Source organism: Protopterus annectens, chromosome 1.part0 (assembly GCF_019279795.1).
Source record: "Protopterus annectens isolate FY-2018-M chromosome 1.part0, PAN1.0, whole genome shotgun sequence".
In the NCBI taxonomy this organism is placed as follows: domain Eukaryota; kingdom Metazoa; phylum Chordata; order Ceratodontiformes; family Protopteridae; genus Protopterus; species Protopterus annectens.
The window spans coordinates 679,192,790-679,217,020 of NC_056725.1; the positions used below are offsets into that span (position 1 = coordinate 679,192,790).

The 24,231-nt window shown below is 37.9% G+C and overlaps 1 protein-coding gene across 1 annotated transcript in view; it reads left to right on the forward strand.

Annotated features, from left to right (window-relative positions):
* LOC122794026 (ryanodine receptor 1-like) overlaps positions 1-24,231 on the forward strand; it is a 2,146,276-nt gene that overhangs the window by 1,560,167 nt on the left and 561,878 nt on the right. The window contains 2 exon segments of the mRNA XM_044062140.1: positions 2,080-2,214; positions 6,162-6,274. Of these exon segments, the coding sequence (XP_043918075.1) occupies positions 2,080-2,214; positions 6,162-6,274 (248 nt within the window).

Here is a 24,231-nt window from a genome sequence, read left to right on the forward strand (position 1 = left end):
GTGGGGAAGTCCGAGGGAAAGGTGTTCCAGTCAATATTAGAGTCCCCAAGAACAATAGCTTCATGGGGGCAATTAATGGACAGCCATTGGAGGATGTCCTCCAGGGTATTTGTGTTGTTACCTGGAGGAATATAGATGCACACAATGTTTATAGATTTGTGTTTGATTTGTAACTTGATGATGAGTATTTCTGCATTGTCAGTTAGTAAGGCATGTGGAGTACTAGATTTGGTTACTTCTAGTGTGGACTTATACAAGATGCCCCCCCCCCCTAAAGATGTGATCTAGTCTTAATATATTTTAACCAAGGGGTATAACCTCATTATCAGTAGTAGTAGGTTTTTTCAGGATAGTAAATGTATAAGTAGTTTCACAGAGCAATATGTAATTCCTGTTGATCACAGGTGGGATATACATTGCAAGTAATTCTCTTCTTTATGATTCACGTTACACAGGACAAGGATGATATCAGGTACTCATCAGTTATACTATTTTCCATCCTAGTTTCTAAGGGTACCAACCATAAAGAGTGTTTTAATTATCTAAGTATAATACAGCATTAGTTATACCAACACTAGTTTACTCCAAAAACATTGCTATTAAGAAAGAATATAATGCCCTGCCTATGGCCTGGGTGATCTGATTCAATCAGTGACTCAGGCAACTTATGGAGTTTAAAGGGGTGGATGAGTTTACTAATTTGAGTAGAGGGTGGTTCAGAGCTGGACACACTGCCATGTATATATCTGGAGAAGGGGCAGTGATGCGCAACAGTATGGCTATTAAGATGGGCATTTGTCTCACTAAACCACCAGTAAACTATAGCCTTCATTGTGAGCACACAGAGGCATGTATCTACACAGAGAGGGCAACATGAGCCTCTACAGTGACACAGATTGCTCTTCACTCTACCCAGGGGTGGGACTAGGTCTGGCATAATTGCCGTCATTCCTGGTATATCAGTGAAGGACACAAGCAACAGCCAAGGCTATCTGGATGATAGCCATTCTAGATAGCGCTCTTCCCCATGGTTCAGTGGACTCCACTACCAATGTTTGGGCTCAAGGACAGTAGAGGAAGGCTTTATGATTCATAACTACGGGGGGGGGGGGGCAAAAGGAACCTAAAAAAATCCTCAGTAGAGGTGTTATAGAGTAACCAGATCAGGGCTTTGATAGCAGGGACTCAGAAGTATCTGACATATAGTACTAGTAGTAAGAAGTAGAATAAAACTATAATAGACACGGTGATGTAGCCGACCCAAACACTGATAATCTAAGGAGCAGTAGAAACAGCATCAGTAAAGAGGAACTAGTAGGGTACATAGATCTGAACCCTAAGTACTGCTACTTGATAGTGCCAACTGAGACACCAGAAAACTTGCCGTGATAGACCTCAGTTAATACATCTATTAGGCTTGAGTCAATCAGTCAACATGGCCTATGTGTCATATCACTGTAATCAGAGTTAATTTGGCTTCCACTGAAATTCACTTTGGTTATTAGGAGTTTGTACTCTTCATACCAAGATAGATTTTTGTGAATATCGTGACTTCTTTAATAATGTGGAATGAAAAAATAGTCATAGGATATATGTTGTTTCTTTCATTGTTTTCTGCAAAAGAAGTTTTGGTTGAAACCAGTCAACAGAAATGATTGGCTGTGGAAAATAAAATCTGCACACAGTATTTTTCTATCAGAGGAAAACCCTCATCCACATTCTAGGGGGATCCAGCCCTTCTACCCCTAACCTTTGGGTAACCAAATATAAAATTGCAGCACACAAAGAAAGGTAGTGCTGCAGCTTTGTCTAATTCATGTCATCAGGCAGTTCAATGAATGTTAGTAATCCCTCTGTTATGCCTATATACCTAATCATCAGAGCAGGCCCATAAGAAAAAAATGATAGAGAAAATACTGCATTGTCAAACCTTTGCAAGGTTATTGATGGTCCCACTGAAAGATGTTAAGATGTGGGCAAATGTGACCTTTACGTATGGGGTGTTTACTTAACTGCAAAATGGGATTACAAAAACAGTGTGGACGTCTAAAAGGAACTTGTTGTTCTTGTTTCCCACAGTGTGAGAGCACTTCAATGCGCTGGAAGATGGGTCTGTATAAGGAGATGTCTGGTAAAGCTGAAGATTCTAACGATCCAGAGAAAATTGTGAAACGAGTCCAAGAGGTCTCTGCTGTGCTGTTTCATCTAGAACAGGTAAAGTTTATTCTCAGGATTAGCAAGAATAAGAAGAAAGTTTCATAAAGCAAAATAACATGTAAGTTTTTCTAGAAGCTGTCAAAACATCTAGAAGTTGTAAACATAAAAAAGAAGAAACTGACAGAAAGTGTTCTTTTCAGTAAGGCCATAGTTTGAACTGTAATATGACTACACCTCAAGGTATAAAAGAACTGTGGAAGGACATTCAGTGTTAGGGTCGTTAACGCCCTTTCACTTCTAAGCCAGTTATATAGCCTGCTGGCCAACAGAAAATCTTACTGAGTTACCGAGTGCACAGTGAGAACCTAACAGCATTTATTACAGTCTGCACTATGATGAGTCAGACAGTGCTCACCCTTTCACACTAAAGCTTAAATTTTCAGTTTAAAATTATCATGCAAACATTTATGATTGCTCTCATAAACACAGTTAACATTTTCATCTTTTGCAGACAACTCTGTAAAATAACTCAAACTTCAATCAAACAGGATAAGTTACTAAAGAAACATAGCATTGAGCCTCACTATTTTGCAAATCAAAATTTTTGTAGGTAAAATATCTGTGCAAACTGTCATTATTACAGGTATTTATAAATCACAATATTGCAAAAATTTAATAAATATTGTTTTTGTAGGAGGCCTGCATCGCCTGCACTCCCTATGTGGGGACTCTCTGCTCCTATACCTGAGGTCTCCAAGTATACTGTCTGTGAAAGCTTGTGCACTCAGGAAAAAAAAAAACTTTTCCCTTTATTCTGTACAACTAAATCAAGTCGCTAACAGTTTTGCAAGATTTTTAAGTGCTGAGAAAATGGAACATGACGGACTTTAGAAGCCCTGTTATCAGGTTAATGCAACATTAAGAAAAAAACTTTAAGAGCTTTGGTAGGGCTTCTGGGAACATTTACTGTTTTTTGTTTAAACCATAAGAATTGTGGTTTATTATAACATCAAAAGTAAGTCATGATTCCACATAAATCAGAGATGACATGAGAGACTTGGCTTGCAAAGGCTTGCCCACCCATTATTTTTCTAGTGATGTTACCTCCATATATTTTTCCATACTGTGTTTTGATTAATTATTTCAACAGTTCATGACAGTAGTTTATACTGTGTGTGTGTTTATTAGCTGCTAATTGGGGGGGGGGGGTACATTGAATTTCCTAAACAATTGACATTTGAACTCTTGGAATAGTGAGAAGTAAAAGAAAGTAAAGGAGAATATTTGCAAATAAATATTCATTTAAAAACATACTTAATCAAGTCATAGAGTGTGTGTGTGTGTGTGTGTGTGTGTGTGTGTGTGTGTGTGTGTGTGTGTGTGTGTGTGTGTGTGACAGAGATGTGTGTTTGTCTGGATATGCGTGCACTCACATTTATACTATCTAAAAGTTTCTTGATCTTCTGCCACAGTATATTGCAATCACATTTAGAGCCTTTTAAACTGTTCTACAGTAATATCCTGAAAGTTCTTGAACATGTACACACACGCGCCTATCATCCTAAATTGCTCTGTAATTACTGCTGCTGTATTAAATGGTTTCCTTTTGCAGAAGTCGTAATATCTTCTAATTTTCATCACATGGTGTATATAGTTGGGATAATTTTAGCAAGTAAATTATGATAAACACAGACACACATACTGAATGTGTAGTAGGCTGCACTACACATACTTAATGCCTACAAGCTCACACCATACTTTCTTGATCATAGTATTTTATATATGACAGCTGCAGCTCATACTTTATGTGTGCAGTTGAGCTTGTAACTTCACAAGCAAGGATGATATGTAAAAAAAAAGTATTACTTATGGAGCTCCTCATGTGAATGTTTTTTCACTCTTGACACCTCATTTAGTTTATTGTTTTCACTTTGAGGTTGTAGCACATCAGTGAAAGGCCAATTATTGACAGGCAATGTAATGCCTGGCTTTTACTTACAGTCAGGTTCATCAGTCTTAGACTAACAAAAAATTTGTTAAGTTGTATGTATATACAGTACCAGAAACAAACAACACAAGCAAAAGCCAGCTTGAGCAAGTGTGACTCCACCTCAGAAATCAAAGCAAGTTACTGTGAGCTGAATGTATGCATTCATTTTCACCTTATGAAAATGATCATTTTAATGATCTGCAAAACACTTAATTAGATTGCGTATCAAGACTATATTCCATGGCAATGAAACTGGTTTCCTTATGTAGTTTCATTAGACCTGAATGACATTCCATTCATTTTCATGCTATTTGTTAAAGTTAAAAACTTCATATAGTTTTAATTGTTTGAAATCTTCATAACTATTTGCAGAAAAATGGCATTAAGCTGCATGAAAGCCTTAAACAGATTTTTAAAATATTAAAAAGGTGAACCCTACTTTGAAGACTGTTTAAATGCTCTTAAATTATTAAGAACATGAGTTTTGTTTTTAATCAGCTGTCTTATGTGCTTACCTGTTTTTTAAACTGTAGTCTGCAAATAAAGTTATACCACTGCTTCTGTTTTGATACCCAAGTTATTTTATCTAAGCAAGCAAATAAAAGTTCAGTAGATCAGGAGACAGAATACTGTATATTATCATAAAATATTTATATATGTACAAGGGTATAGTAGGCTTTGTTTAAGTAAAATGATATGGTATTGGAGGGATGAAGCCCTGACTGCAATCCAGATATCCCCCATGCACAGGAAGAGCAGGAAGGTTAGAGTGAATAGCCAATGTCATCTCTCCATGGGAGTGGGGTGTGGGAGTTGTGGAGGGAGGCAGTGCAGCCTGATGTAATGCTGATGACGCCTGCTGGAGAGAGAAGAGCCAAATAAGAAAGTATGGATGTTTGTTGGGGAAGTTGAGTTAGCAGTGCATAATGTGCTCTATTGCTTCCTTGTTCCAAGTTTGGATTTCAAATACTTTAGGCAAATAAAACCTTTATGCCTAAAGTCATTTCAGAGTTTACTCTAAGCCAGATTATCCATCTCCCAGTCTACTCAGTTATGTGACTGACAGTTGATATTTCATAGCATTAATATTATATAATTTCCTTGGGATACATTCATAATATTAACTCCATGAACATTGAAAAATGAAAAATTGACCACAAGAGCTTGAAACATGGAACAACAAAGCTGTGTCCCACAGTCTTTCTTAGCACTAAAAAGCTAGTTGTGTGTTGTGTGAAATCAAGGTAAGCTGGGACTGTTTTTTGCCCCTTCCTACTGTAGTGTGATCTTGGAGCTGGTATATATAATTAGCAGGTAGTGCAGGGTGGGCTTGCACTCCTTCAAAGATACTGTTTATAGTCTTCTCAATGTTCCATGTTTTGACCTTATGTGGCTGATCATTCATGTTTTGATGTTTGTGGAGCTGATGTTATGAATGCATCCCAGTTTCCGTAACATTCTATAGTTGTATCAATAACCGTAAATGAATAACAGCTATGGGCAGCAAGGGAGCATACTGTGTTGAGAAAATGTTAACTTTTTTTATCAAGAAGAGTAGGTGGATGATTTAAGATGGTTTGATTTGAATCAAAGTGATTTGAGTATCACAGTCATCACCACATTTTTGGAAATTCTTTGTTGTTTATGTATACTGTATGGTAAACATTGACTTTACCACATTTTGGAAAATTCTTTGCTATTTATGTATGCTGTATAGTAAACATTGGCTTTACTACTGTAAATTCCACCAGGATATTATCATTCAGACAGTGCAGACTAAATCACAAATGTGCAAGCAGCATTGTTCCCATAACCAGTCTATGACTGTCGTTAGTTAGTTAAATATTGTCTATAATTATTATGAAATCGTGATTTAGTCAGCCAATATCTGGGTAGCTTAGGATGATGAAAGAGTGTGACACTAAATGTTGAGCGTGATTTCTGTTTTTGCTTTTTATACTCTGTTCCTTCCTTTCATCTCATGTGTCCAACTCTCTGTACCTCTGTGTTATAGACTGAGCATCGATGCAAGTCCAAGAAGGCTGCATGGCACAAACTGTTATCAAAACAACGTAGACGAGCTGTTGTTGCTTGTTTTAGAATGACTCCTCTTTACAACTTGCCCAGGTAAGCTTTTTTATTTTAATTAACTTATTTAAAACTTTAGTATATGAAGTGCATACTGCTTTGAGTAATCACTGAGTCCCTTGAAATAAAGCAAGGAATTTATTGTCCTCTGCACTAATGAAATAACATGCAAATGAATGCAAATTCAGCTTCTTTTCTTCTGATGTAGACACTATTTTGCATTATTGTATTGATCTTCTATAATGTTCAGGGAAATTAACTGTGAGATTTGTTATAGTCTTACTGCCTAAACAATCTGTACTAACATTCAGCTATAAGATGCATGATACTGAAAGAAAAAAGAAACATTGTTTATGACTTTGAGGGAACTGCATTTATTGGATATTATACCAATATTTAACTATCTGAAAATAAGACAATGTCACTTCTGTTCTTATTCAGTCAGTGCTCATTCAACAGAGATAATGAACCAGCTGATATCTGTTACCACTTTAATAGTCAGATAATGCCATGCACATGTGGTCGCTGGGTAGGCATGGTTTTCAAAGTAATTTTAGTTTACACAATAATAACATTTTGCATGAGAAGTGGAAGCCAACATATACTCCTCAAATAGCCACCCCTTAAAAAAACTGAATTCCAAAACCCTGATGGCATTCAGTTTTTAGATGCTGAATACTGAATCTTTGAGGAGAGGTCACCGAGCAATAAATGACATCTGGAATTATCTATTTTCTGTTTCTTATGTCCCAGTCAGTTTTTTTCTCACCTCTGCAATTTCCATGAAAGGACCAACACTGGTCTTACACCTCCAAAAGTGCTTATGAAAGTGGCATGAAACTCCCATATAAAATTGATAGGCTTTACAGCTGCTTTGGTCCTTAAAGCTTGGAAATGTGTTTAAACATAGAGTAAAAGGTAAACAGTACTAACACAATAAACATTCTTATTTATTTACACTCCCCAGCAAAACTTGAAACTGTTTCTGTGTACATGCCTTACAGAGGAGTAAGGAGTAAAGCTAGTTTTACTGTTACACTGACTTTTCCTCAAAAGTCTGTTGTGGTAAGTACCTTAACCAACTGTATTATTTTCTTCAAGGAGGGTCACTATAGCTATAAATCATAACATTTGATAGAATGTGGGTAGAATCCAAAACAGTATTTGGTTTTGTCTAGGAGGCAGACAGTTACAGTATCACCTATAGCACTTGTCTGTCAAATCTCACCATATTCCTTGATAGTGTGCTGTGTGAAATTATGGACAGCAGTCCATGTGGCAACTTCTAAAATATCCTATACAGTTGATTCCTAAAATAAGCTGCTAATGTTGCTGCTGGTTTAGTGGCGTGTGCCCTAAAAGTGACTTAGAAATAGCATGGGCAGTCTGTGGGTTATGAACCTGTCCCTCCCAGCATGTTCTGTTGATTGTGGTATGAGGTTGAGGTCTCTGGAGTATGTAGTGCGGAGGTATTGGGATTTCGTTAGATGCAGCATTGCTAACAGAGCTGGGTCAGACATGGCTTTCTAAGTCGAGCAGAGATTGCCTCTAAGTAGGCGATATGAGACAGAGAATAGTTGGAGTTTTTTGAGTCTGTATTAATATAGGACAAGTGTTTAAGGCCTAGGATCCTCTTTGTCAGGTACTTTTCCGGCCTCTCTAGTTGTTACAGGTGTCTAGCGAGGTACATACCAAATGGGGCATTGTACTCGATGATTGGCCTAATGAGGGAAGAGTAGAGGGAGACAATGACCTCTTCCTTCCTGGATGTAAAACCCTTAGCAATGAGATGTGCCACATAGAAGGACTTTCTGACCACAATGGCAATGTGGTGGTCAAAAGAGAGGTTGCTGTCAACCTGTGTTCTCAGATCTCGTATAACATATTCTGTGTTCAGTGGACTACCATCAATGTGGTAATTCAAGGGAACCGGGTTTTTCCCAAGGGGGATAACAACACATTATTTGGCATTGAGCTTAAGGCCATGGTTCTGACACCAGTTGTTCGTCTCAGTGAGGCCTTTCTGTGGGATGTCAACATCACTTGGGGAGTTAATAATAGCTCCCAACTTGCAATCATCTGCGAACTTTGTCAGCCAGAGTCCCTTCGTGTTGGCCTGGACTTCAGAGAAGTAGATACCAAACAGGAGAGGACCCAGGACCGAACCCTATGGGACTCCACTCGTGACTGGTCTGCAGTCTGACTTGGAGTCAGCTACTTTCACACTGTGGGTTCTATCTGTGAGCCAGTTTGTAACCCACCTAGTGATATAGGGGTTGATGCGTAGCTTAGTGAGTTTTCCTATGATTCCTGAGTGGGGAATGGTATCAAAGGCCTTGGCCAGATCAAGGTAGGCTGTATGAACCACCTTGCCTTCATCCACAGCTCTGGTGACTGACTCAAAGAAGTCGACCAAGTTGAACAGGCATTTTCTACCCTTCACAAAACCAAACTGTGTAGGATCCAGAGTTTGGAGATTCCCTATATATCCTTGTTTATTAGGTCCGTGATGATGTATTCCATAGCTTTGCATATCAGACTTGTCAGACTAATGGTGTGACAGTTCCCAGGGTCTGTAGTCGCTTCTCCTTTGTGGAGAGGGATGACTGTAGCAATGTACCATTTGGTAGGGACAAAGCCTGAGGTGAGGCTGTGATTGAACAGAACACAAAGGTGAGGTGCCATTTCACTCTGTAGTCCATGTAGAACACAGCCAGGGATATTGTCAGGTCCCATAGAAGCTGTATTCTTGGCCTTGGACAGTGCTGTTTTAACCTGTGCAGCAGTAATACTGGGCGCCTGGCAATCTACTGGTATTGTGATTGGTCCTTGGGGGAAGGGGTAAAGTTGGCAGTGAATCTTTCGGCCAGTATATTGGCAATATCTGTTGGCTCGGTATAGGTGGTACCATTGTGCAGTAGCTCAGAGCAAATTGGGATATTTCCATAGAGATTCTTTACATAACTGTAGAAGGCCTTGTGGTTGTCTTTACTATCTGCTGCAATTCTGTTTTCATAGCTAGCTTTAGAGGATTTGATGAGGGATCTCAACTTTTTGTTGAAGCTGATAAAGGGTTTTTTCCAGTCTTGGGACTTTACCTTATTCCACATCAGTTTCCTACTCCTGTTGTAGAGTTTGTATATGGCAGGGGACCACCAGATTGGCTTCCTTTTTTTGGAGGACAGAGTCTTGGTTCTTTTGGGTATGGCGAGATCCATGCATTTGTGTATGTGTTCGTACAGTGCATTGGTGTATGATTCAGCAGTCATGCAACTGTTCTGCATTTGCATGGGTGCCGTGAAGTTAACCACCTCTGTTTTTAGGACCCCAAAGTTAGCTTTGGAGAAGTTTTTCATGGTGGTTACCTTTGCGGGGTGGGGGTGGGGGGATGTGGATTTCCAAGGTGATTAGTTTGTGGTCTGGTCTAACCAGGGAGAAGTTGACTACTGATGTAGAGCAACGGTTGCCCATGTTAGTAATGACCAGATCAAGGATGTTGCTACCTCTAGTGGGGGTAAGAATGAGCTGGTCTAGGGCATTGGAATTAATGAATTCCAGGAAACATTGGGCAAGTGTATTGGTACATGAGTAGTTTTCCCAGTTAATGGAGGGGTAGTTGAAGTCGCCCAGTATGAGAGTGTTAGGTTGGACCCTAATAATCTCCAGGGTGCTTAGGAATGTGGAGTGTGACTCTTGGAACATGGTTGGGGACCTGTAGCAGGCTACGACCTGAATCGCTGTCTAACCAATGTTAGCTGCACCTGAAGTATCTCAGATGTGTTATGTTGGGCTACCAGTCTAGACATGTGCACATCCTTTATGAATATGGAAATGAAAGCAGCACCACCTTTGGAGCTTCAGTCCAAGATCTGGGGCCGAAAGGTGTGGAATGAGTTAAAGCCTGGTAGTGCAGGGGTGCTTTCTGCTGCCTTGAACCAGGTCTCTGTTACAGCACAAATGTCAATGTTCTCCATTTTAAGGAGTGCTTCGAGTGAGTGCATTTTGAGATTTAGACTTCTAGCATTGAGCAGCATGACCCTGAGATTTCCTGAAATAATATGATTTTTGGATGGGAAGTTCAATGAGCAGACAAACCTAATAAATTCTTCCTGTCAGGATTCATTGCTGTAGCTTTGAATTGCAAACCAGCTTTTCCTGGAAGGACTCTGCTCCCTCCTCATTTTCATTGACATGCCAATGGAAAGGCATCAGTAGAGGGAAGGGGTGTGCCTTCTATACTCTATTTTTCCCTACACTTAGAATTTGAGAACAGAGCACCACATTTTATTGTTTTCAACGTTTAATGTTTTGTGCCATTTTCCAGTTTGAGCCATTGTAGTTGCCTCTCTTTTTTTCTCTTTGACCAATTCTGCCATTTTCAAATGTCTAAACTGGCATTTTGATTTTATTAATGTGTTCAAATCAAAAAAAGTGTACCACAAGGCAAACCCATCATCTGTATGCACTGTATAGACCTGGATCACTGTCCAGACACCTATACCTTCTGCAAGCCTTTCGTCTTCATTATTTTATTTAATTGCCCTGGATCCACTGGAAGGAGAAGAGGGTAAAAATTGAAATTCACAATAGGAAAAAGAGGTGTCATCCTGGAAAGACAACATTGAACCAGCAGACCCTCTCCACAGATGCCCCTGTTTTGAAAGTTGTTGAGACTGCCATCAGCACTCATTTTTCTTCCCTAGGGACCTTTGTGAGTTTGTCAAGGCCTTTAACTGGAGGTCTTACTAAGGGTGCTTTTACAAAGGACACCACCATCCTGCATGTCTGTAGTGCTCTAGCCCCACAGTGCTTTGATCAAAGGTGATGGCCTCAAGCCTTTCCTAGGGGAAAAGCATATTTTGAGCCCTTCTTCCTCATTGAAGTCTGCCTTGGAAGACTTCTGCAACCATGTCTTAGGCAACAATCCCAACTACTGGCTTGGGTGCCAGTCAACAGCTTGGCCACATCAGCAGCAGTCAAAATGCTCAAAAAGACCCTAGTTCTTACAGAAAGAATTGATTCAAGCATCCAAGCCTTTGTCCCAGCTCTCCGAACAGCTGTCAGAATGCTCAGAATTGTGGCTTAGGCACTGGAAGTACAAAGAGTGGCTTATACATGGTCTGTCTTAGGAGTTTCAGTATCTTTCTAATATAAGACCCTCCAAGGAAAAATAGAGTATGGAAGCATAATCCTCCTCCTTTGCTTCAAATCTACTATTATTGTACGTTTTCCTCTTCTGTCACTATTGGAGCCCCTCTGGTAATCAGTATTATTACTCTCTTTTTCCTCTGTTCCTTATATTCTGCTGACTCTCGATCATGAAATCCTTTCTTTGTCAAATTTACATTTTCATTTATTTCCAAATATGTCTCCTGCAACATTGCTATTTGCACTCTGCACTTCTTAATATTATTCAATCATCTTTCCTTTTTGACTATAGCCACAAGGCCCTTTATGTTCCAAGGTAATATGCATAGCATAGCCATTATGATAGAAAGCTATTGTTCTCACCTGTTATACATGAAGGTATTTTTGAAAGTGTATTTCCATGTTTGTGTTTCATGCAGGTTGAGCTTTTATACAGTTTTTCTTTTCATTTCCATTTTAAACCTATGTCACATTTTTCAAGACTGTTTGTTTTAATGAAAACCTTTACCCCCCCACCCACCCACCAGCTAGGAACAATTGTCCCAAATTAGCTGTACTCACAGTCATTACCTAACTTAAAATTAAGGTTATCCATGACAGAGTGCACGTTTCAGCCTGTGTTCCCACTTACACTGATTTTGTCTGTTCTTTTCTTTTCTTCCTTCCCGTCCCAGATGTGGAAAACAGCTTGAATGCTTTCAGAAAAAAATAACTATTACCCATAAGAAAAAGTGCAAAGAAAAGTGCAAAGGCATTCTTTAAATAAAACTAAATTGTAAACTGTTCAGTTAACTGTGTTACAGTATTCAGGATGCTATTCCTTATTCATCTCCTATAATTTCAGTTTGTATTTGTCACTGAACTTCTTGTTGTTGTACCTTTACATTTTGAATTTCTCTCTGCAAATAATGTTCAGGACTCCCAAGATTAATTGCTTGCACCTGCAGGCAGCTTATCTCAATGTAAAAGTAGTCAGCATTGAGAAAAAGCTAACAACTCAACAGATGCATGAAGGAATATTTGTAAATTTCAGTCGGAACAGAATACACAACTGCCTTCAGCTGAAGACTTCTTGAGTCCCACTGAGAACATTTGCTAATGGAAAAAAGCAAGCTAATATTTTTGCAAATGCATGAAATATGGCATTTTCATGGCTTTCATCATTTTGCCAGGTTTATCAAGCCTATTTGCTTACAAAAAACACTTGTTTACAACTTAAGCCAAGGACATTAATCTAAATATTCACCCTTGTACAAATACAATTGTCAATAATTCTATAGGTAATATAATCAGTGGACTTTTACACCCAACCCCAGCAGCCCAAGATCAGAGCATATTAACTTAACCTTGCTTCTGCCCAGCTCTTCTTCCCTTATTATACTGTAATAACTATATTTCTTACAAGTAAAAAATGACTTATTTTCTTTAATGTCTTTAGCACACAACAGTCACCAAAAAGACACCCCACCACATTTATCCCTCACTACTCACTATGCAGAACTGCTGTACTATATAACATGCAGTTTATATCATGAAATGTTTTATACTGATGCTAATAAATACAATTACTTGTAGGTACTTTTTTCGCTTTAGTGTCCTTTTAAACAGTAATGACAAAGTGGGTTATATGCTTTATAGTCCACCCACCAGTTTAACAATATCAACAAAAGTCCAGTCTTTTTCATCCACTTTTTCTTGCATAGCCATATTTCACAAACGTGGCTGATGCTTTATAGACTCCCATTATTCACTAATTATGTTGTGGCTGGTCTTCTCCATATCCATCTCCATCTTCCAACATCAGACTCTGGTTCAAGTCCGAGGTACACCTGATTCTTTTTGTCAACCTCTGTGCTTTTTTCTGTCACTCAAACATTTTCCTTGGAATATTGGAAAAGATTTCGCTGGTGAAGGATCTCTATGAGCTTTATTGTCTGAAGAAGGAGAAACAGAGTCCTCTTCTGTTTGCTGCCTCACTTTTTCAACTAAACTTTTTTCCCTCCTTAGCCTGTTCTACATCTCTTTGATTCTCCAGGAAAAAATATTCTGAAGACTGCTGGATACAGCAGCTTGAATCTCACACCTGCCCCTCTACTGCCAGGAGCACAGTGAATAATTATTTCCACAAACACTCTGCTGTTTTCTATTTTAATACATTTCCCTGTTGCCACAGTTTGGCAGGATCATTTCTTTGTGCTGGTATTATTGCATCTTTACTAAGGCAGGTCTTGGCTAATTTCTCATGCCCAGGTTTGGAGCAAACACTCAGTCTGCCCTTTCAGTTAACAAATCCTTCCAGACTTTCTGGTTAAGCAGAAAATCTCTAGATTACTCTGTGGGTTCTCTTTCCTAAATCTACCAATTTTGAAACAGCTGATCTTGAAAAGCTTCATATTCACTCAGCCTTTTCTTCATTTCAGCATTTGGTTTTTGCAGCTTTCTCAGTTCATCTGAATAGCTAAAGTTTCTGCTATTTTTTCCAAACTTTTGTTATTTGAATATTCACTTAGTGTTTCGTTTATTCTAATCAACTATGAGCGCATTTGATTTGTTTTTCTTCTAAATTACTGGAAGCCATCTATTGTACCAAAAATGAAGCTTGAACTGCTTTTTGCTGAACAGCTTGCAGGATCTTTCCAGTGTGTTTCTCGTCATGTTTTCTGGTTGATTTTCTTTCAGGTTACCTAAATGTCTTCTTTGCTGGCATCCAGGTGGTGTACTTACTAGCCAGTAACTGAATTTTACCCAAACTGATACTATCATTTTCTCAGTTTCTATTTTCACACTAGGAGAACTAAGATTTGGAAGCCTTGCATTTGGCATTTTAGCCTTGATAACTTTTAACTATTTATTGTTATGTACTTTATCAATGTTTTTATGTCTTTAAATGTGAATGTTTTTGTCATTATAATCATTCTTTGTAAAATGCTTCTCAATACTTTAAATGCTTTTCTGCCAAGCAGTACAAGTCTCAATAGTGTGACTAGGCACCAAACAAAACAGGAAGGAATTTGTCTGCCACAAGCACAATTATTAATCAGTCTGGGGGGTTGTCAGTGTTTTGTAGGAATTTGCCACAAGCACAATTATTAATCAATCCGGGGGGTTGGAGACAAAACCTTACTTCATAAATAGAAGGTTTGGGATTGGTGTTCATAAAAGAGTTCACATTTTTCTTTTCCATTGGTGGTGTGAGGCAGTATAGAGTGGAAACTAATTATGTCATGAACTGAGAGAGCAGTGATTCTCAGATGGTAGCACCCAAAGAAGAGATGGGTCAGTGTTAGTGTTATATGAGATTGTCTTATTACTTTTATAAGCACTTTCTAGGATGTGAGAACAGCACTTGTACATTCTAGGAAGTGGGACAAATGAGAAAAATCCAGCTGGGAACAAGGAAATAGAAGGCTGCTAAACTCAAATATTATGATTTATTGTTCCAGTGACACTCCCCTAGAAGGTCTATTAGTGGTGTTCTGCCCTTTGCCAGTGTGCTGTTACACCATGAATTTGTAAACATTTACCACCTCCTCCCCAGCAAGTCAGTATTGGCAAAGTGCTTTAATATCTCAAGACTGTTTATTTTGTAAATAACATTTGTCTGCCTTTCTTCTACTAAGGCTCCACCATACTAATTCTGGCATGACCACTTCACAACCACTCATACAAGAATCTGTATAACTTTTGTGTAACCACATAATTTGTGTGTTTTGTATGACAATAAGAAGTTAGTGTGAAGTGTTATTTAACATGAGCAAAACTGTTCATGTAAATTGAAGCTGAGAAACTTTCTTATTACATTTCCCCTATAGGCTGTAGACTTAGTTAAAACATAATAAGGCTACTTTTCTTATGTATATTTGTTTCTGGGCTACATATGACAATACTTGAAATCTTTTTTTTTGCAGTGGAAAATATAAATGTCAACCATTAGTCAATCAGTTTTGCCTCTTCTGCAAAATTCTTTGGGCAGATGCCCCTCCATATTTAATCCACATATAATACCAAATTGTACCGGAATTATCACTCCATAAATCTGGATGTTCAATAAACTTGCTATCTTACTGGCATATAGTTAGTAGTACTCTGCTACCCTCCTTCTGGTTGGCTGTCAAAGCTCAGAACTCCTCCCACTGCTTGTCTGTGAGGGTGAAGAACTAATCGCCTAGCAGGACCAGGACAGCCCTTCACACTTAAAGACGGAACATTTTCAGTTTTCCTGTGCCATAGCCAGAGAAAGATCCCATGGGATATTACTTCTCTTAAACTGGATGATATCAGCTGCAGAACTCAGATAAGAAACTCCTTTATTCTGCTGCTTTGATGGTCTTTCTCTGATTAGAAATTCTGTATATGCTTCTGTTTTTCCTTTGACTAGCACAGTAGGGCATGTTGACTAAAAGCTCCATTTATTTATTTTTATTTATTTTACATTTGTTGACCGGGCTAGTCTAACTGGACATATATCCGTTTACAGCAGAGGCTCAGGGAGAAAAGCTCCAGTACAGATTTTAAAATCACAGTGATTTTTAACAATAAAAAAAATTATTCTTCATAGAAATATACAAGGTACAAGAGAGAATAGCAATAACATTTAAATACTTGTAATTCAAGTTCTACAAAAAATAAAAACTAAATACTGAAGTTAAAATAATAGAAGGCAGACCTTAAGATTCAACTCTCAACGCTAGAAGGTGTCAGGTAGGAACTAAGTAGGGGGTCGGGAAGAAAAATAAGGCGTATTGAGACATACTTTCAGTCGGGATTGGTACAAGGACATAGCCATTGAGATGTAAGATGTTCTTTGATTTGTCTTTTAAACAGAGAGGTAGACTCTAGAGTAGCTATTTCTTGAGGGAGTAGATTCCAGTGTTTACCTATGGAATTTGAAAATAACGCATCCCCAGCTTTATTGTATGATTTAGTTATAGATACTAGGAACTTATTGGCAGAACGAAGTGTGGCTAGGTTCTTATAAGGAGAAATAAGTTTAGCCAGGCTCGGAGTATTATCAGGGAAATGAAGGGTCTTATGAATGACAAGTAATTGTTGGTAGAGTAAGTGGTTATTTAGTTCTAGCCAATTTAGTAGTTTGAGGTTGTGACAGTGGTGAGTTCTAAGGGGAGTAGCATTAATGAATCTAGCTATACTATTATAGCAGGTAGAGAGTTTGTTAATGTTATTTTTAGATAGTGTGGTATATATAGCTGTAGCATAAAAAAGGGTGGAAAGCAGGTGGGTCTGTGCAATGGTTTTTCTAGCTGCTGGGTTAAGGAAGGGTTTAATTCTGTAGAGTGTCCCAATTTTTTATTAACAGCTTTAATAGTAGTGTTAATTTGGTCATCAAAGTTAAGATGGTTGTCAATGGTTACACCTAATAGTCGAGTGGTCTTGTCGGGGTTAATACAGGTAGAATTATTTGAGGAGATAGTGAAGAATGGTGTAGGAGATTTATTAGTAGGAGTAAAGAGAAGAAGCTTTGTTTTTTTGGGGTTAAGGAGGAGGCAGTGCTGCATAAACCATTTTTCAGCGTTATGAAAGGCTGTTTGGGTGATGGACTGGAGAGAGGAAACATTTGTAGCAGAGCAGATCAAAGTCGAGTCATCTGCATATTGGATGCAGGTTGCTTGTGGCACATTCAAATAAAGGTCATTAATAAATAATGAGAAAAGAAGGGGTCCAAGGATAGATCCTTGTGGAACACCAACATTTACTGGGAGTAAGGATGATAGGTTGTTCTCCCAAAGCACTGCTTGTTGCCTGTTTTTGAGATAGCTTCTAAACCACTGTAAAGAATGTGAGCTTAGAGAGAGGAGGTTGAGTTTTTCAAGAAGTATGTTATGGTTAACCATATCAAAAGCTTTTGATAGGTCTATGAATAGTGCAGAAGAGAAACAATTATTATTTGGATTATTATTGATGGAGTCAGCAAAGGAAAGAAGGGCAGTTGTAGTGCTATGGTGAGGCCTGAAACCATGTTGACAGTCAGCTAGAAGTTTGTTTTGAAGAAGGTAGTTAAGAAATTGTTTGTGTATACACCTTTCCATTATCTTAGCTAATGGGGACAGTAAGGCAATAGGACGATAGTTGGATAGTTCAGAAGAAGGGCCCCCTTTATGTAGGGGAATTATGTGAGATATTTTCCAAATGGTAGGGATTTTTCTTTCAGAGATGGTCCTATTAATCAGAATAGATATTGGGTGATAAATAGCTTTTGCAGCAATTTGTAAGTATTCGGATGGGAGTTGGTCAGCAGATGGGGTACAAGGTTTTAGTTTGAAGAGAAGCTTATATATAATAGATGATGAGACAGGTTGGATTTGAAAGGCTTTAGTAGAGGCTGGAGAGCTATTTTGTGAGGATGCAGTAGGTGTCGGTAATGAGTTGGCTAGGGTTAGAATGGCTTCTGTAAAGTAGTTATTAAAGGCATCTGGGATCTGAGTAGAACTGTTAAGGTTAAATCCTAACGGGATAGGAGTAGGAGAATGTCCTGGTTTAAGAAGTTTATTAACACCTGACCAAAATTTTTGAGGGGTATTTTGAGTAGTTTTTTGAAGATGAAGATAAAATTCCTTTTTGTCTCTAAGAGCATCTTTCTTGGTAGTATTTCTTAACTGTTTATAGAGGAGATGATCAGATGGACATTTGGTAGCTCTCCATTTAGCCCAGATTTTATTTCTAAGGATCATTTTTTCTTTTGTTTGCTTTGTTAGCCAAGGGGCAGTTTTGGCTCTTATCCTGGTAGAGTGGAATGGAGCATGATAATCAAGGATTTGCAGAAACTTAGTGTTAAAATAGGTAACTGCTTCATTAAGTTCAAGGTGTGATAAAGGTGACCAGTCACATGCCTGTAATTCAGCAAGGAAGTTATCAGGGTTGAAAAATCTTTTTGAGCGGCATCTTCTTAGTTTTTGCATATTAGGAATATTCAATTTTTGTCTGATAACATATGTAAGTATGTGATCACTAATACTGTCAGGAAGCGTTCCTGGAGTATAGTTGCTGGGGGGGTTATTAATTAGAATCCAGTCCAAAATTGTTTCTTTCTTATTTGGTTTATGGATTCTAGTTGTTATTAATTGTGAGTAACCATGGAGATTAATATGGTTAGTAGGTTGCTGGGCTGCACAGGTATTCCAATCAGTGTTGAAATCACCAAGTATTATGGTTTCTTGGGGTAGCTGGTTAGAAAGAGAACTAAGTAGGTTTTCTAGAGTCTGGGTATTATTACCAGGGGGAAGGTACATACAAATTAGATAGATTACTTTATTGTTGTTAATCTGTAGCTTGATTGATAAAATTTCAGTTTTGGGGCCTGTTAATGGAAGTTCATTAAAACGGATAATTTGTAGGTTAGATTTATAGATAATGGCTATACCGCCACCTTTCTTCTTCATTCGGTCATTTCTAAGTATGTTATAGCCAGGAGGGGTGATTTCCTGGTCTTGAGTAGAGGGTTTTAGCCATGTTTCTGTTAGACATAATATATCGAATGAATGCAAGTGAAGGAGAGCATGAAGATGGTGAATTTTGTTATTGACACTTCTAATGTTAATGTGAGCTATTAGAAGGGAGTTGGCTGCTTTAGTACCTGATGAAAGAAGAGGAGAAGAATTAATATTTTGGTTATAATCACTCAGGGCAGAGGGACCGGGATTAGGATGAATATCACCATGTAAGAGGAGTTGGTGATGGGAAAAAGATAGTAATTTAAGAAGTTTGAGGCAAATATTAAGAATTCTTTTGTTAAAATAGAAGGTTATGTGAGATACCCTATGGTATTTTGGCAGTAGATAGTTGGAAGAACAGGTAATGTTACTATGATTAAGGGAGCTGAAGAAAGAAGAAGGTAAAGTTTGTTTTAGATGAAGGTTTTGTTCATATAAAGTGTTAATTTGCAAAGAGGTGATATAGTAAGATAAAGAAAGAGAGGCTATAGCAGTAGTAAAGAGAAGGGTATGGATGAGAAAGGCTTTAACAGTTGGTGACATAGTAGTGAAGAGTTGATGAGCTAGAGTAACTTGTTAAAGATAATTAGTTAAGAACAAGTAGATCAGCAACAATGTATAAAGAAGGGATAAATGTAGATAAGTATATGGAAGTTGAGATAGGGGATAGTCAGAGCTAGACAGATAAGAAGTAAGTATTAGATAGATAGTAGATTGAATGTAAAATAAGGCAGGGTATGAAAGAGTTATATAAGAGGAGGATGGTACAGATAAGGTTAAATAGTGATTGAAGCAGATTTGACAAAATAGTTTGAGTTGGAAGTCAAGAAGATAGGAGGATAAGAAGGAGTGGAGGGAAAAGAAAAGAGAGGTAAAGGTTGGGGGAGAGGTCTAGTATGAAGGATGGAGATAGGTTAGGAGGATAAGGGGGAGTGTCTAGTGAGGTATAAGTTAAGGACCCCTAAAAAATTGGAAGTTTTAACAGGAAATCTTGCAGATGTTGCATTTTTTTTCTTTGGTGTTATGGTTATTTTAGGTGCCAATGGACCCTCTTCTTTTTTCTTCTCTTTTGTTAAAACACTTCATGAAAGGAGTAATGCATATAAGACCCCCTTGCAAGAAAATTCCTCCTTCGTGGGACCTAAATTATGATATTCATCATACTGATCACTTCTGCAGTAGCCTTAGCTCAATCGGTTATCTCCTGCCAAGGATATATTAACCAGCCAGCTTCAAAAGTTTCAGGATACCTTCGACACTTCCTGTCTACCAGCTCAAGTTGATTAAAAGACAGATTTGAGTGCCAAAGAGTACACTACTCTGAGGCTTTCAAGAATGCACAGTCAACTTGAGCTGCTCCTTTCCTGGGCAAATAGTTTCCCTTTGAAGAAAAAAAAAACTTGCATGTAATATTTTTTATTAACTCTTTCCTTTTCAGGAAAGTTATTTTAAAGATAGGAATCTGTGTTATAACAGACTGCCATAAGACTGTGCTGTACTTTTAAATGGGAACACTCTTTTTTCCTGTCAGTTTAAAAGTTGTTTAAAGTATATGAAAAAAAAAATATGTGGATAAATTGTGCTCATTTTACTTTGTGGAGTTGGCAAATTGTTTAAAAGTGCTTTTTACTGTGTTTGTCTGTTTAAAAAGTTACTTTTAAAGACTTTGTTTTTGCCAGCATTTGCTGCTTGTTTTCCCCCAGGAAAGAGGCACTATTTTTGGCTAAATCATGAAACAGTCTGCCGTTCCCATGGTCAACTTTTCTTCCAGCCACAAGAAGAAAAGATTAAGCAAACAGCCTTTGCTACCACAGCAAACTAGAAATTTGCTTCAGCCACAGGTGGGAACTCTGCTGTGGTCATTACTTGTACCTCAGACCACTCGTATTTTACCCCATACCCCTCTGGTGTAGCACCTACAGCCACTAAGGACCAGGGGTTACGTCTTCATCAGAATTTTGTGCCCACTCCTGTGGAAGCTGTTGCTGCCATTACTAACACTGTCAGTCCCAGTTTTTCTGTCAAAAAGAAACAGAAACCTAAGCATATATATACTCCTCCTATTACCATAGACAGGACTAGTTTACTGGGTCTGGCTCAGGGTTTAATTCAATCTATCGAACCTCCTTGTAAAGTAGTTTCTGGTAAAAGAGAGAGAGAGATACCTTCTTTCCTGAAGAAATTCAAGATTCTGTATCTGGACAGGAGGACAAAGGGACAAATATAGGGTGTACTCCTCAGATTTCTGATTCCTACTCAGAGGACAGCTAAGTTTCTGATCCTCTATGTAGAGGGTTCTCTTTCTCTGAGACTATTTCTAGAATTTGCCCCCTTTGTTGGGTGCAGTAGCTGTTCCCTCCCTCCATTCCTCCTGCTTTGTTTTTGTTTAGTGCCAGACTGTGTATATATATCCTTGTGTATATAGTTACATACTGCATTTTCCCTTCCTTGCATTTTTTCTTTTAGGGCTTTGACCACCCTTCTCAAGGCAAGAATGCTCTGAAGTTTTCAACACTCAACTGCTCTCTTTACGTGTTCCTGATTGAGCCCCTGGCCATTGGAGGCATGGAAAGTGCCATGACGCTTAGAAAGCTTGCCAGTAGTTATTTCCTAGGCAGGCTATAACACAAACAAGCCAAGGCTACTGTAACAGTGATCTGTTAAAACATCTACTGTTATGGTAAGTTTATTTGCACAACTGTACTTCCCTCGGTTCTGACCTCAGGCTTACTCAGTTCAGATCAGCGTCATCATTGAGCAGACCAACATTGTGATGCCTTCAGTTCTAGTTAAAAATACTGTATATCTATGTAAGTAGGTGTATTTTATTTTTCAAACTATTAACAGAAAATTACTCTTCAACTAGCAGTCATTTCTAAGTCCTCCTTTCGTTTTATGCCTTGGAGTGGTACAGGTTACCCTTCAAACAGGAGGCAAAATTTTCTACCCTTCTTTTTCTGATCATGCACCAATTAAAACTAAGATAAAAAATGCAAGGAAATAAAGTAAAAATGAGAAACTGGTGCTTTCTCACCTACCTGTTAAAAAAGTGGAATTTAAGGAATGGGTAGTGGACATTATTTGAGAATTATGTGGGAAGGTAGAAATATTTTCAGAAGTAATAGCTAGTGAGTGAGATAAACTGAAAATGGAGTTAAAAAACAGGGTAGAAATAAAGGAGAAAGAGATATGGTTAAGAAGTAATAGGAATTACTTAGAGGTACTGACAAAGGTTAACATTTGCAGAATAAGGGGAATCTCACCGCACAAGAAGAGGTGCAAATGCACAGTGCTAACGATATAATAAGGGAGTATCTAGATAATATGCATAAGTTTCAAAAGATTGCTGTTAAGCAACTACATTTTGATAATAACAGAGCACAAAACTTTTAGCACAGCAGAAAGTAGAAAGGGTTTTTGTCAAATCTAATGAGCCAGTCCTGTAGAGGTTTTAAAGGTATTTTGTAAATTTTATGAAAATGTTTATAAAGCAGAGAAATGTTGAAATCAAGTAAGAGCACAAATTGAAATATTTATGGAAGACTTAATTATGCCAATATAGTGGTAGATGAGGTTCATCAATTAACTGTTATGATAGGAGGGAATGAGATAAAAGAATTTGTGGACAATAATTAATAAAGAGTTGAAGGAATTTATCTAGTAGGGGAAGAGGGCAAGCTTTACGTGGCATAAGTTGATCCTACCAATAGGTCAAGGTGATTTAGGACTACCTGGTTTGAAGAGATATTTTAGAGCTACACAGTTAAAGCTCATATATATAACAAAAGCAAACGCAGAAGGTAATCATTCAGACTGATAAGGGATTATGATGAAGCAGGGGGAAGTTCATGAAATAAAAGAAGAATAGGATTTTGGATGCAGATCCTTTTTTAACAACTTCATTGAATTATCACTTAAGACATAGACAAACATACATTTATATAAAAGAAGACAAACCATGTTAACACATTCATAGTTACAAGCATTATACATCACATATATTCTTTTATAAAATTATCATCAATCCAACATTACATAAATTGATCTATTCCTGCCCTGCCTTAAACCTTATTCTTCCTCCAAAAGTTATTCTTCATGTATTGCTCCCACAATTTCCATTTTTCTATGTAATTTGCTGCTGCCCATTTCTAAAGATCTAACTTCCAGTTCTTTTATTTATGCTTCAATATTCACTACTTCAAATACAGTTGGTTTAGGCTTTGATTTACATATTCTAGTAAAAACTTTTTGGCAGCCACCAGAATTAAACATATCAAGGCCTTACTAGGTCTAGGCATATTCAGATCCTGTATTACAGCTCAAAAAAATATTTCCTTAGTTACACCCATTTGCTCGCCCAGTATGTCTGATAGAGTACTATATACAGAATTTCTAAAGTCAAGTTGTTATTCTCTTGTATGCAGATCCTTAAGGAGAATAATAATAATCTTACAGAATATTATATGTATAACGAACTAAGCAAACATGAGAATGGAGAAAGGAGATTTTGCCAGTAAGGATGACAGCAATTAAGGGTTCAGAAAATAGGTAAGAAAGAAATGGAATTTAATGGAGAAAACTGACAAAGAAACCAAGGGATTGGGAGCAAATAACTAGAGAGGGAAAAGTAATAGTTTAAGATAAAGCCAATGAGATGTTGGGACTGCATGCTAGAGACTGCCTTCCCTACCAGGGATTGATATCAGAGCATATGCAGAGAGAGAGGTATAGGGGAAGCTTCAGAGTATAGGCAAAGAGAAAGGAATAGGGGAAGCTTAAGTGTAAGACGTGCTCTGGTGGGGTTTTTTTGTCAAATCTAGAACAGAAGCTGCTGTTAAGAAAGGGGTAATTAGACAGACATAACATATTGCTTGATAACTATAAGAATCAATCAGAGGTGGTTAGAAAAATAATTGGGAAGAGAGACTGAAAAAACAGTTTACAGGATAACAATGGGAGGACATATGGATGGCTCTGAGGTATGCAACAAAGTCCAGAAGGTTTAGGATCTTTACTTGGAAGTGTTTCCTTAGGCATTTTTTTTTTTGCCCCAAGCAGTGTTCAAAGAATTTTTCCTCAAGTAGATAGCAAATGTTGGAGGTGTGGTGGTGAAGAAAGAGATAACTGGGAGCATGTCTTATAGGAGTGTACTAAGTACCCTACTGGTCATAGTCCTAGAGAGAAAGGACATGAAACTGCCATCACAGATCTATCATTACGGTAAGTGCATAACTTTCTGGCTACAAGATCATATCAGAAGTAAGGTTTTATTAATGTTTTCTGTCTTCCATTTCTCACAAGTAAGTGGAATGGAGTGATGGGGTGTTCAGTTAATTGTTCAATGTTTCATGGTGAGATTTTGCTTCTGGTGGAGTTTTAGCTTCTGATTTCATAACTACT